At 35.2% G+C, this 12,733-nt stretch overlaps 1 protein-coding gene across 1 annotated transcript; it reads right to left on the minus strand.

Annotated features, from left to right (window-relative positions):
- Positions 1-5,008: 5,008 nt before the first annotated feature.
- On the minus strand, positions 5,009-12,695 carry LOC139116721 (transmembrane protein 169-like). The gene is made up of 2 exons (XM_070679327.1): positions 12,503-12,695; positions 5,009-10,983 (listed from the first exon to the last, which is right to left on the minus strand). The coding sequence occupies exon 2, from the start codon at positions 10,911-10,913 to the stop codon at positions 10,068-10,070; it is 846 nt and encodes a 281-aa protein (XP_070535428.1). The 5' UTR covers positions 10,914-10,983; positions 12,503-12,695; the 3' UTR covers positions 5,009-10,067.
- Between the last annotated feature and the right edge of the window lie 38 nt (positions 12,696-12,733).

A 12,733-nucleotide genomic window follows, 5' to 3' on the forward strand; every position in this document is an offset into this window, starting at 1 on the left:
AAATTTATCTGTAATCGTTTTTACAGTTTATTTAGGCATATGAGCTTTCATATCCCCATCTCTTATTGTGCATATCTGGATCATTTTTGTGCCAAAAGTCAGTCGTGAAAGGGTTACATGCTTTTGTCTTTCCCAAATTTGAAGTGAAATTGTAGAGCCAAGGAACTTTGTAAAATATAACCTTGCCATGACAAGTCTTTTCTTCAAACTATTTCTGGATATTTGAAGTAATATTTCAATGGAGAAGGTCAAAAAAGGGTAATGTCATTGAAAATAATGGTAGTTATTGATCAATCAATTGGTATCAACGACAAATTAAAATTCCTGTGAAACTAGTGAAGCTATGAATGTCTTGCTTTGTGTGGGCAGACTCTCCACTTACGGAGGAATTAGTGTCTTGGCAGAATTATGAGACAGTTCTTTGGCAGCTGTTCTGTTAGCATTTCTCAACAATGATTTTCAGTCCCAATTATAGCGTGAATCATAGAGATCCAGTTTACAGTGTTTAAATGTCTTTTTACAAAGTACTTTTTCCCAATGGTTTCACAGTGACTTTGAAATGTAAAATACAAGCTACCTTTCAATTTTTTGTCAACGTCTTGTTTGGCCAAATGTAAAAAACAAACCACCATTGCCACTAAGTGCTTTCTCAATAATTGGGTAGATCTGTAAAGCTCCTGTAACTAAAACATCATTAAAAAAATAAGAATTTCAATATTGAATTTCTCTGAACTTTCACTTGGTGCCCATTTTGGTTGTATTTTCAGTAAATGTCATGTCATACTAGTGTCTGTTACTGTTCAACATGGTGGATTTTCAAAATGCCAAGAGTCAAAGACACCTAAGGTGCCTGGCACTCGGTCAAAACGTTGCGTTGCTACGAAACAAAGTCAAAACGCAAAAAAAAACTGCAAACAGCTGGCACGGCTTATGTCTTCTGCATTCCTTTGTGAAAATGGACCAAAATCTTATATCTGTTGCTAATAAGAAATCCATCTTTGTAATTATATCAGAAAGTGGTTCAGTGGAATTGTCTTTTTTGACAAACCTCAAGAAAACCACACAATAGAAGACAAACTATCGCACAGGTCAATGAGAGATACGTTTTACCTTACAAGAGGAATATCAAACAAACATGTATTTGTGTTTATGGTGAAGTATTGAATTCTCTTAAACCCCTTGATCCAGGTATTTACAAAACTCAACTCAGTAATCTAAGACCTCTCAGAAGTTCTGCTTGACCGACCATGGACTAAAACCATGACAATACCTGCCTTGCACTTTTCACAGCAGCTACTGCAGCAACTTGTACTTGCTGTCAGTGTGAAAGTAAACACAACAACAACCTGATTGGTGATTTTGTCAGGTGATGTAGTCATGGCATCCATTGTGTGACGTATCCCCATGTGCAGTTTTAAATTGACAGTTACAGTATGTGTGTCATTGACAGTCATTGTCTTGCAAAGCTTGAAATACCGGTATTGTCACTCCCTTTCTTACCTTTCTTACCTTCCTTGTTTCTTTCTTCCAACAAACCCACCTGAGTTCACTTTATAATAACATATACCAGGGTCCCTCTATAGGGACCGTGCATATACTTAGTACAGAACCAAGTATCATCCTAATCTACACTTATTTTCACGTAAGTTTAATATCTCAACATTGAAAAAACTACGGGAGTAATGTTAGAAACGTGTATAACACCTTTAACCTTAGTGTGCAAGGTACTGTGAAATACATCTTCCAAATACACTGGTACAACTGATGCAAACGTTTACAGAAAGTCTTCCAAACATTTCAGAAAGAGTACTGCTAGGGTATGAAAGTAGAAAATTCCATGAGAAAAACATCAATTTCTGTGCCCTATTTATTGCTGTTTCTAACACCATTCACGCAGGTAGCAACAGAACTCACAAATGTTAAAAGAAAATTGTGAAAAAAGTTAATGAATGGATACATTGTAACATTTTATTGATGTGAAGGGAACAGGATTAAGGTTGCTTTGTAACTATCCCATGATTCCTAGCGTTCATGACCTGCATGACAAAAGGTCAAATTTGTCTGTTTGCAGTTGTGGATGTATGCAACTAGCAATTTGATTGGTGGATGAAACATTACAGAAAATTGTAACAAGTCATCTGCCAATAAGCAACTGCATTTTTTCAGTGGATGGAAAGTTTTATTCAAGTGAATGGTTTAGCACTACAGAGGGAGATCTTTTTGAATGTCATAAATCTCAAAGTGAATGTTGCAATCCCTTGACAATAGAGGGCGCCATGTAACAAACCATTTCAAATCAGAACAGACAGCAGGTAAGAAACGAGGAACAACTTTTTAAAAAGAAAAGTGAAACAACATATTCAAGTGCCTTGAATTAAAGAACTTGTTTAATATAATGTAAGTTTTTGCAAGTGTTAATAATTCTCTAAAAAGAACTGTAAATTGACAGGTTTTATTTGTTATGAACTTCTGCTGTGTAAGACACTGCTTTTTTACAAAGAAAGCTGAGATGTATTAATTTATATAATTATTATTATTACCATGGTCATGTAATGCTACATATCACAATATGTAGGCTGTATTTCTGAATACAAAATATTGTATTCAACGAGCTGCTCAATAAAAGATATATATATTTCAAATAACAATGAATTTTTTGTCTGCTGTCATGGTTTTCAAATAATTCTGTTGACGAAGTTGAGAAGAAGGTACTCAGAAAACTATTCTTGCTCAGCTGAAGAGAAGATTTTGACTGATTGCCAGACCCACCAGTCATTTTCCCCTCACTCACAGCCATTCACTATAGCCAATGTATTCTTCTGACCAGACATGACAATAATGACATCTGCATGTGGACAGTCCCTCATACCTCTTGTCAGACCTTGTTTCCCCTTGTCTTCCATCGTGGTCTGTTAGATTTCTACAACTGTGTTAACCTAACTAAGTACAGTGAGCAAGTACTAAAGTGTAGAATAGTTTCAAGCATGCGTTCTCTAGGGATATCAAGAAACATTTTGTCCTGCTAAGTTAAATGTTACAGTATCTCATTGGCTGGATTTTGTATTGACATTCTTTCAAGCAATGATTGAAATATAGAATCACAGCAATTGTCGTCACCTAGGAACTCCTGAAAGAAGTTAGCCCAGACAGATGGCTGCCAGTTTTGCTCAAAAGGAGACTGTACTGTCCCCCAGGAGAGCGACAACGGTGATAGAAAACGCGCCCTCATTGGTCATGTCGTGATTTAAACGAAAGAACTGCACATCATCTACTGAGGGCGCACCGTACAACTCGTATCATCGCGAGAGTTATGACAATAAACTTAATAGTGATTATCACTACCTCCATCTCAATTTCAAAGTCAACAACAAACGAACCCAATGGTGTATGGGGATATGTTAAATACCTGGAAGTCACTTAGACTTACAAGAGTGAATCTGCCAACATCAAAACAGAATCTTCTTAGAGAAGTTCTGTGGTATAACGACAATATTAAGAATGAAGGAAGTGTCCTCTTTTATGAAAAATGGTCAAAGAGTGGAATTTTAAGGCTTAGGGACATCTGGAATGATGACAGAAATGACTGGCTTCAACAATGGGAAATAATTGCAAAAATTAGAGGAGGTACAAATAGACATGTGCAAGAGGAAATCAAGACAAAGTATGAAACACTCCTCAATGCTATTCCAGATTCCTGGAAACAAATCATCTCTTCAAACATCCAAAATGAAGAAACTATGATATCTTAGACTTAGAGAATTATGGTCTGACAAAAAGTGATGTCAAAACCAAGTCACTTTATTGGAAATTAGTTGATAAGAAATGGCATGCAGTCAAGGTCAGATTGGTCAAAAATGGGCTGAGAATCTAAGTCTCACTGACAGTTACAAAGCTACTTTATTCAGCCGTCTTAATTCAACAGGAATTGTAAGATTTTCCATCGAGGCCTAGTCACAGGAAGCTTGGCCAAAACTTTCAATTTAAGTGATGGGAAATGCCATATTTGTGGCCAAGAAGAAACACTGGAACACATCTTATTTGAGTGTAAATATGTTAAAGAAATCTGGCAGAAATGTATTTCTTTCTTTCTTTCTCAGAAAACACAACTTTGATAATAATATCAATATCAAAAGATTAGCAATTGCAGGAATCGAAAATGATAATAATGCAACATCTGACATTATTTACTGTATTACTTCCTTTGTAAAATATACAGTTTGGAATATTCGAAATTCGGTTACTCTTGATGGGATTAAAGTTTCCCTTCAATCCTATGTCATGCAATTGAAATGTCATCTCTCCTCATGGATGAATACATTATATTTCACTTATAAGATGATGAACAAAACTGAGGATTTTATCACAAAGTTTTCAAGCCTTGTAAGACTTGAAGGAGAAGAATGCATCCTGAATGCATTCATATGATGATCTTTGTAATTAAGCAGCTAATTTGTTTGTTTGGTTTTTTTTTCAAACAAGACGCATTGTAATATTTAATGCATTCACAGTTTATGTAGATTTGTTTTTATCTGTGACTATGTTGAATAAATTATCTTTTTCAAAAAAAAAAAAAGACTCAAATTTGTCATTGATTTCCTCATAAGAAATGTGGGGAACAGGAGTTTCTAGTATTGATTTATTATACCAGTTTATTAATATTGACAATATAGAGATCTGACTGGCTGCCACTTCAAGTGTTTCAGGAAAATTCTGATCCTACTGAGTCCTAATATTTAGGCAATTGTAATAACATTGGTAGAGCTGTTCTGACTGTGATGCCTTCACAAGGGTCATTGTGACCAAGTTAATCCTTGTGAAAACCTTTTAAATCATTAGATCTATATCGGCAAGTCATATATTGATAATACAAAAGTCACAATAGTAACACAGTAAAGATCCAAGATCAATCACGACAGCAGAGTACACACTGGCGAAATTACAAAATTTGCCAACACTTCTCAAAATATCAAAAAGCACTCTGGAGACAGAAAGCAACACTGCTGGGTAGTCTTGTGACATATAGAGTTGGTTTTATTTAGGCAGTCATGAAATGTGCGATACAAACTCCCATTGAAAAATTACACAATTGTACCGGAATAAATTATACAATTTTGTGTTTGTACCATCAGCCTCTCAAGGTGCAGAACAAAAACATACAGTAGCTGTCATGGTTACTAGTTGCACAAAAACTTTCAAAGTGTCAAACTTGAACTAATCTTGAACATTAATTGACCTCAAAAATATTTGAAGTAAGTCTTTTCCTTTTCAGAAAATCAATGGTTGGTTGTCATAGGGTATGAATCTTGATGGTATTCAAGTGTATCTTTCAATGACCAATGAACTACCAAGATGTAACATAAATTTACATATATTATCATAAATGCCATGGTGACAACCAATAACATTCAAAAGAGGATGGCAGCCGTGCTTGACCTTAGAAACTGTGTCAATCGTTTTTATCATAGGTCAATATAAATTAATAAGCATACAAAAATAAACTTTGCTGAGTTGTCCATGTGAGAATGCATGCGTAAGTAGTTACAGAAATGTAAGATTTTTGAAAAGAAACAACTAGCTAGCATTTAATAAAAAACATGTACGGCAAAGCAAGGTGTTCATAGTGCAAGTTTCATGTGTATTGGATAAAACATACTGAAAACTGCAGCAACAGAAGTATTTTTTTTACTGTATGACCTAGCTAGAGAGACACTGATATTTACAATTTCCCTTAAAATCAGCACTTGTTATCTTGGTAAGCTTTTCACCATTGTGGTGATTGCAATTTCAAGAATGTAAAAAATATATCTATTTAAAATGGCCAAACTATACCATGGATAATATTAATATGAAAATATTGTGAATAAAAAGTTAAACCAAAAGCCGTTTTTTGATTATGTGGTTAATACTCTCGCTGAAATTCTAATGATAAAATTTATAAGTAAAATACAAGTAGTTTAAAACATATTGCTGTTACACCAGAATGATATAAAAATAGATTGGGAAATCCCTAGTTGTACAATTTATGTCGTCAAAATTAGTTTAATACTACTATACACCAAAAGAATGTCATCTTTATTGTACACAGACTCAAACAATTTTAAATTTGATCTACAATATCTTGTATAACTCTACACAATATATTGTTGAATAAAAACCTTTTCTATATATCACTAGAATAAAATCTGGAACACAAAAAAAATATCTGTGCATATTTTATTATCTGATTATTCTTCCATTTGAAATTATAGCTTAAAAAATTCAGATAAACTTTTTTTTTTCTGTGGTTTCCACTGCAAATCTGTGCTCCATTCCTAGATGCATGTAAATCAGTGAAGTACTACAACACAAATGAAGTGAACTGCTTTAATTATGTGTGTACTGTTCAAAATAATTAGCGTAATTAACTCCTGTAATGGAATATGACATCTGTGACATTAAACAAAAGCTACATGTCAGGCATCTTCATAAAATGCTCCTTTAAAAAGAGGCCCCCTAGCTTTCATTTGCATTCACTTTGATGCCGTAAAGCAGCTTAAACATAACAGCTGACCCTATAAACAATTCTCAATATCACTTACACAAATTAGAGAGTACTTACATTGCTGGTTAAAATTGGAAATACATTGATGAAATGGCAGTTGAGGCACATGATTGAATCAAGGCATATTTTGAAATCAAGGCACAAGTATGGTTGTAAATTTTTACACGCAAAGATAGAACATAAGTACTGACTTTTTCAGTGGTAACATTAATTATAAAATACAGTCAAGACTCTACAGTGAGAGTAAAGAGTACTGGAAACAGACATTTCCGTTAGACAGCCAGTACCTATAACATTTGATGGTTTTTGTTTTGTATGTCAGTTGAAAGTTCTTGTTCTATTCTGCAAAGCATGTCCAGTATTTAGCTAGTAAACACAGTGTCCATACAGGTTACATGCATTGATACTGTTGACATGTGAATTCTAGTCCAGACCAGAATTCACTTGTACACAATAATAATGCAGTCAACACATGTACAGGATGAGTTCATAAGCTGAATACTGTGTTTCTCAATATGCTTTGGGGAGTAGAACGAGAAACTGTAGTTGACATTAACAAAAGAAGTGAAGGAAATCAAAGTTACAGCAACTGAACCACTAATCATGGTAATCTATTTACCATTAACAGTTTGTTTGGGTCCTGGAATGAGTTCAAAGCTAGAGGGCCCCCCTGGAAAAACCAATTTGGTAAATTACCAGTGGTAATATCAAAAATTTCTGTCTATTTTCACATACGCCCAACCCTTGATGCACAGCATATGACATCCATGGTATGAGATGAACAAATTATATACATGTACATGTAGGAGTATTAATTTCCAGCCAGCTATTTCAATTTACTAATACTATTTCTGTTCATAGGAAAGATAATTGGTGTATGTGAACCTATACATTATCTTTACATGGAGGCAGTACTGATGCTGAGTGTCAAACTAAATACCACTTCTCCAGCTGTAGCTCATCAGCCTACTTGGTTATACGGACAAGTACTTTTACTTTTGATTGTATTTTCAAAATTTTTGTTGCAGAAAGCAAGTAGATCTTATCTCTGTAAAATACATCACAGTACATAGTATTTGCCTTGCTAACACAAATTCATATTATACAATGTCCAGTGTTACTGATGACAAATAAATTCTAGTTCAGACAAGCTCAGTTGTCAACAATGTGACACTGCTGGCTATCTGACAAGATGAACACTGACAATTTCAATATGATTTTTGGAGTTGAACAAGATACTGTATTTCACAAACAGAACAAAAATCATGGAACCTAAAATTCCAAGGGGAGCTCAAAATATGAGTTCATTAATGCATAGACAACAGTACAATGACCAGTACTCATGATCAGAGGAACTCAACAACATTTTAAAAATATGTACAATGTACAAATTAAGGAAACTGAAAGTCTTCTCTGTCATCTGTGGTTTGACATTCATTATCCTCAATAAGGGCATCTAAACTATGTATGCAAATATGTGAGACAAATTGCATTTCATTGCAGGCTAGGGCTTTACTGCCAATTTTATCAGTACCGGTATGCTTTTTTTAAGTGGTCACGTTTTCACTCCAAATACAAACCTTTTGCTTTCAAACTTTTGTGATACGATGATATCGTATTCAATGATCTTTATGGAGCCTACACACTTGTATAAGGATGTAAACACATGTAACAATAATGAAATATCTTATCTATGTCACAAGACTTGAATTCTAATTGTCAGTTTATTAATTTAATTACTGGTGATGATTGTAAATTGATTTCTAAGAAAATGACTTCTTAAAATTCAACAACTTTGCAAACATGAATTGTGGAAATTTCTTGCAAAATTCAATTCTGTCAAGACATCTGAGAAAGACATCACAAAAAATTCATCTCTGTTTTTGCATTTTGGAAAAGTCATTATCAGTACATTTATGGACAAATAGTAGTAATCAAATTCAGGTTCACGTCTTAATAGCCAATCTGCTACACTCAACCAGCAAGTGTAATCCGTTTTGTCATAACTTGTACTATTGTGAGTTTACATGTAATTTCTATGATCGGCTTAATTACATTGTAATGTGACAACAAATAGCTTGGCTTGTTCAAATAGAGTTGACTCCATAATGGAACATACAATTAACAAAAAACATTGCAGATTTTTTGCACACAATTCAATAGAACATCCCTGTTGCTCTGACTTGTCAGATGGGCCATTCCACAGGAATGTGAGGGGTGACAAGGTTAATTTATGATAGAATTGGAATGAGCCATTATCCAAATTCATTGAGTTGTATCATGCACACTGTATGGAATTTGAGATCACATACATTAGTCTACCACAGACATCCTTTGCACTGACATTAATTGATTAGTTCACTAAATATTTGATCAACACTTGCTCCTCAGCAACTATTAAATGTCAGTGCATGAAAGTATGTCAGACCCAAAGTGAGTTACAAATTTACATAAAAATTGGAAAGTAATTGGAAATTATTGGCAATTGCATTACTTTTGAGAGCTGTTTTTCAACAGCAATTGTTTTTGACAATGATGAATTCAGCATTTCTCCTTATTTGAAAGTTTAGTTCACAACTTGTAACCATACATGTACCGGTATAGTGAGACGCGGTGCTGACAATAGCAAACTTTGAAGAGTTCAAACTTTTCAGTAATACTATAGTGGCTGGACAATGTCTTCTAAGTTTTATGAGAATACTTCTAAAAAATACTCCATCAACACTTCACAACTGTGGTCCAATAGACATGACCCAGTCTGTGCAGTACTTTCAGACTGTACATGTGTAAATCAAGTATGTACAGTACTTCATTAACTCAAAGTAGATAGAAGACAGAAAAAAGGCTAAAATATAGTGACTATGCTTATCTCCCATCATCTGTCTTCTCAAATGATTTTGTTTTCACTTCAACTTTGAACCTAGTCATGGGTTAGACATGTAACAAACACATTTTCAGTGTTTGTTCAATGCAACCCTGCACTTTTGTATTCCTTCACCAGGGATATTACACAGGCAGTGTGTTGTTGAGATGTCGATATCACACAGACAGTGTACTGTTGATAAAACATACATGTACAACAGTGACAGATGCTCAGTAGCAGCCTCATAAACTTCAGAACATGAAACTTGAGTAACTTAAGAAACCTGACACTAGAACACTCACTGTCATATCTTTAAAATTCTGAGTGCAAAATATGTATGGTATCTACTTGCATATTCCTGATACTTTCAAGGTGCCGATTAAAATATTCTATGATAAAATTGATTCATAGACATTCTGTCTCTTCATGTTTTATGTTGGATTATAAAAGAGATTGAATTCCCACTTATCTGAATTGAGATTAATTATACATTGGAACCTGTCCTTACAGATATCCCTCAATGAGAGACACACTTCCAGACGTGCAGAAGTCAACGTTGTCTGTTGAAGACAGCTTTCCCTTACATGAACTGTTGCTATCGGGAAGGTTGCCATAAGATTGATTTTGACAGAAGTGTATGTGACCAGTGATATGAAAGAGAAACTATGAAGAAGTTTCTATGAAAGATGTCTGTGCTTCATTAGTAGGTAGTGTACTTTCATCAGTAGCTGGTACTCCCGTTGCAATTTCTCCCGTGACTTCCACTACATCATAGGCGCAGAATTCTTCCAGGTGTAGTTTAGAACACAGCCAGCCGTAGAATCCTTTTTCCCAGTCTGTGAAGTCCCTCTTCCATGATGTGAAAAACCAGGATATCTGGATAAACGCTGCATACAGCGCAATTCCTAGCGTCAGGAGGACTATCGCTGGTGGGTAGAAAATAATCAGTACAGGACAAAGTAATATTCTGTAAGCGATGCCCTTGTCGTCATAGTAATGAACAAACACACCGTACCATGTGATGGTACCAAGGTAACCAGAAACTACAAACGAAGCGATAAAAGCGACAGGTATGCATAGTAAACTGAAGAATAGAATATGTAGGCCTTTATCAAATCCCCAAACACAGTCATCTGGTGTGTCTTCATGAGTTAACGCTTTGAGGTTGTCTTCTGAGATGGTGACTTGTACAATATCTTGTGTTTTCTTTCCTCGGCGAATTGTTCCTGTCAACGTGATGCTCTTAGTGCCAACGGATGATGTCGTCGTGTTGATCGTGTCCCTGCTCTGACTCAATTCTACGATTGTGTCGTCATGCCGACTTGTTGATGAATCATTCAGTTGATTTGACGTCTGTCTTTCAAGTAAATGTACATCACTTTCATTCACAGTCTCAGTTTCAACATCTTCATTTTTATTCTCCTTTTTCAGCTTCTCCTTCTTGATTATCTTCTCCACTGGACTGAGTTCACGTTCCCCCTGTTTGCTTTTCTCTGTAGACCGAGGCATGGTGTTATTACGTCATGAATTCTTCCTTTGGGCAGATCAGGTCAATCCTTCAAATACAGAGTCAATCCACCTGCAAAAATACATTTACTGTGTAATAATACTAATATACATCAATAAATCACAACACTGGATAGAATTATGAGTATCTGATACTTTCATGAGATATTATCATCATTTATAATACGTCAATCTATATTTATCTTATGTGAGTGTACCATGAAATTCTATGACAATCCCACATTACATCATGAGATAATATCCAAATGCTGCTCTTAACAGTTGAGGGCTCAATATATAGAAGATTGACAGTCACATCTGTGATGTGAACCAAATGTGATCTTTTAGGATTACTTGTCATTTCTGAGCTTTATACAGGTGGATTGACATTGCTACAAGAACAGTGTGGTTGGAAGGACTGTGCTCAGGAAGAGATTGCTCCTTACCATGTCTAACATCCAAGTAATCCAATGTCAATTTAGGCAAAAAACATCAAGTTCATTTCAATACAACTTGTTTGGGCACACTTGTCTTCATGCCAAATGATTTTACTTGTATCATTTTGGGGTAGCTTATTCTTGAGGAATACAATTTTTCTGCATGCTTCTGTTTATGGTGTTCTTTTGTATGTTGGGTTTGTGTGAAAGTTTACATATTTCATTTCTGTGTATCTCAGGGTAACTATCCAAATGTAATGTAACAATATATATCACATGTCTGTTTTAAAGATTTTTATCATAAAAGTGGGTGGCATTTGGAAGTTCAATAGTGGAAGAAGGTTACGAACAGACCATGTTTTTGTGTTTGTGTGAATAAAAGTGGTTTAATATCTTAAACACTGCATGTTCTCCAAGTGGGTAAAATTCCATTGTTGTTGAGGCCAAGGACAATACCCTAGCTACCACTTAATATCACATCAGTACTGTTAACCGCTTAAAATATAAAGAAACGATAAAATTCAGAGTACCAAATCTGTGAGAAATTAATAACTCTGCCGAATACTTACTCAGACAAATAAATAAATAACCGTAGTTGATACCGAGCAATAAGTAGAAATTTGTCAAAATAATACGATGATTTGGCGTATAACAATGATGAAATTAATGAAAATCGATTGAAATGTTTGCTAATTTGTAAATGATAGAACAGCTGGTGTTATCATTCGAATCTAACGTTTTACAGCCATGGGGTTAGATGTGTAGTTATGTATTGCCTGTAAATTGATGATTAAAATAGTAACTTCAGAAAGTGAAATTCAATCACAATCACATCACGGACCTGGATCTATGTTTTAGGTCCATGATGATTTCATCGACAACACAAGCTACATGCACTGTGTATGTTGTTTGACGACAGCGCTATACAGGAAAGGGCAGAGACAGGTTACTGTTTCCTCCCGAATAGACTAGACAGAAGAGCTTGTTCATGGTCGTTTCGTCTGACATGATGAACAGAACACGCATGGCATTGGACAAGTTGAACGTGAATGTCAAAGCATGACTTTTTTGATTTGCGCCTCGTCCACTGCTTGAAGTTGAAGTTGAACTGCCCTGTCCGAAGTGATCTGCGCTAAATGTGAATTCACATATTACCTGTAATAACGAGCCTAAGAAACGACGAGGTCTTCTTGAAATTTTGTCTTTTACATGGCTTTGTCCTGCTGACTGGAGTTGGGTTCCTTGGGACGGATTTAAACACTTTCAGCAGAGTGGAAAGTGATGTCAGCGAAAGTTTCACAAAGGCAACCTCAACACGACTTCCGGCTTTGGCTGTTTTGGGTCTCATCGATTAAATCAAGGGGTTGTCCAATGCTTTCTCAGAAT

Source organism: Ptychodera flava, chromosome 18 (genome assembly GCF_041260155.1).
Source record: "Ptychodera flava strain L36383 chromosome 18, AS_Pfla_20210202, whole genome shotgun sequence".
Classification (NCBI taxonomy): Eukaryota; Metazoa; Hemichordata; class Enteropneusta; family Ptychoderidae; genus Ptychodera; species Ptychodera flava.

Coding starts and splice junctions, on each gene's coding strand:
- LOC139116721 (XM_070679327.1), bottom strand. CDS start 10,913: ATGCCTCGGTCTACAGAGAAAAGCAAACAGGGGGAACGTGAACTCAGT.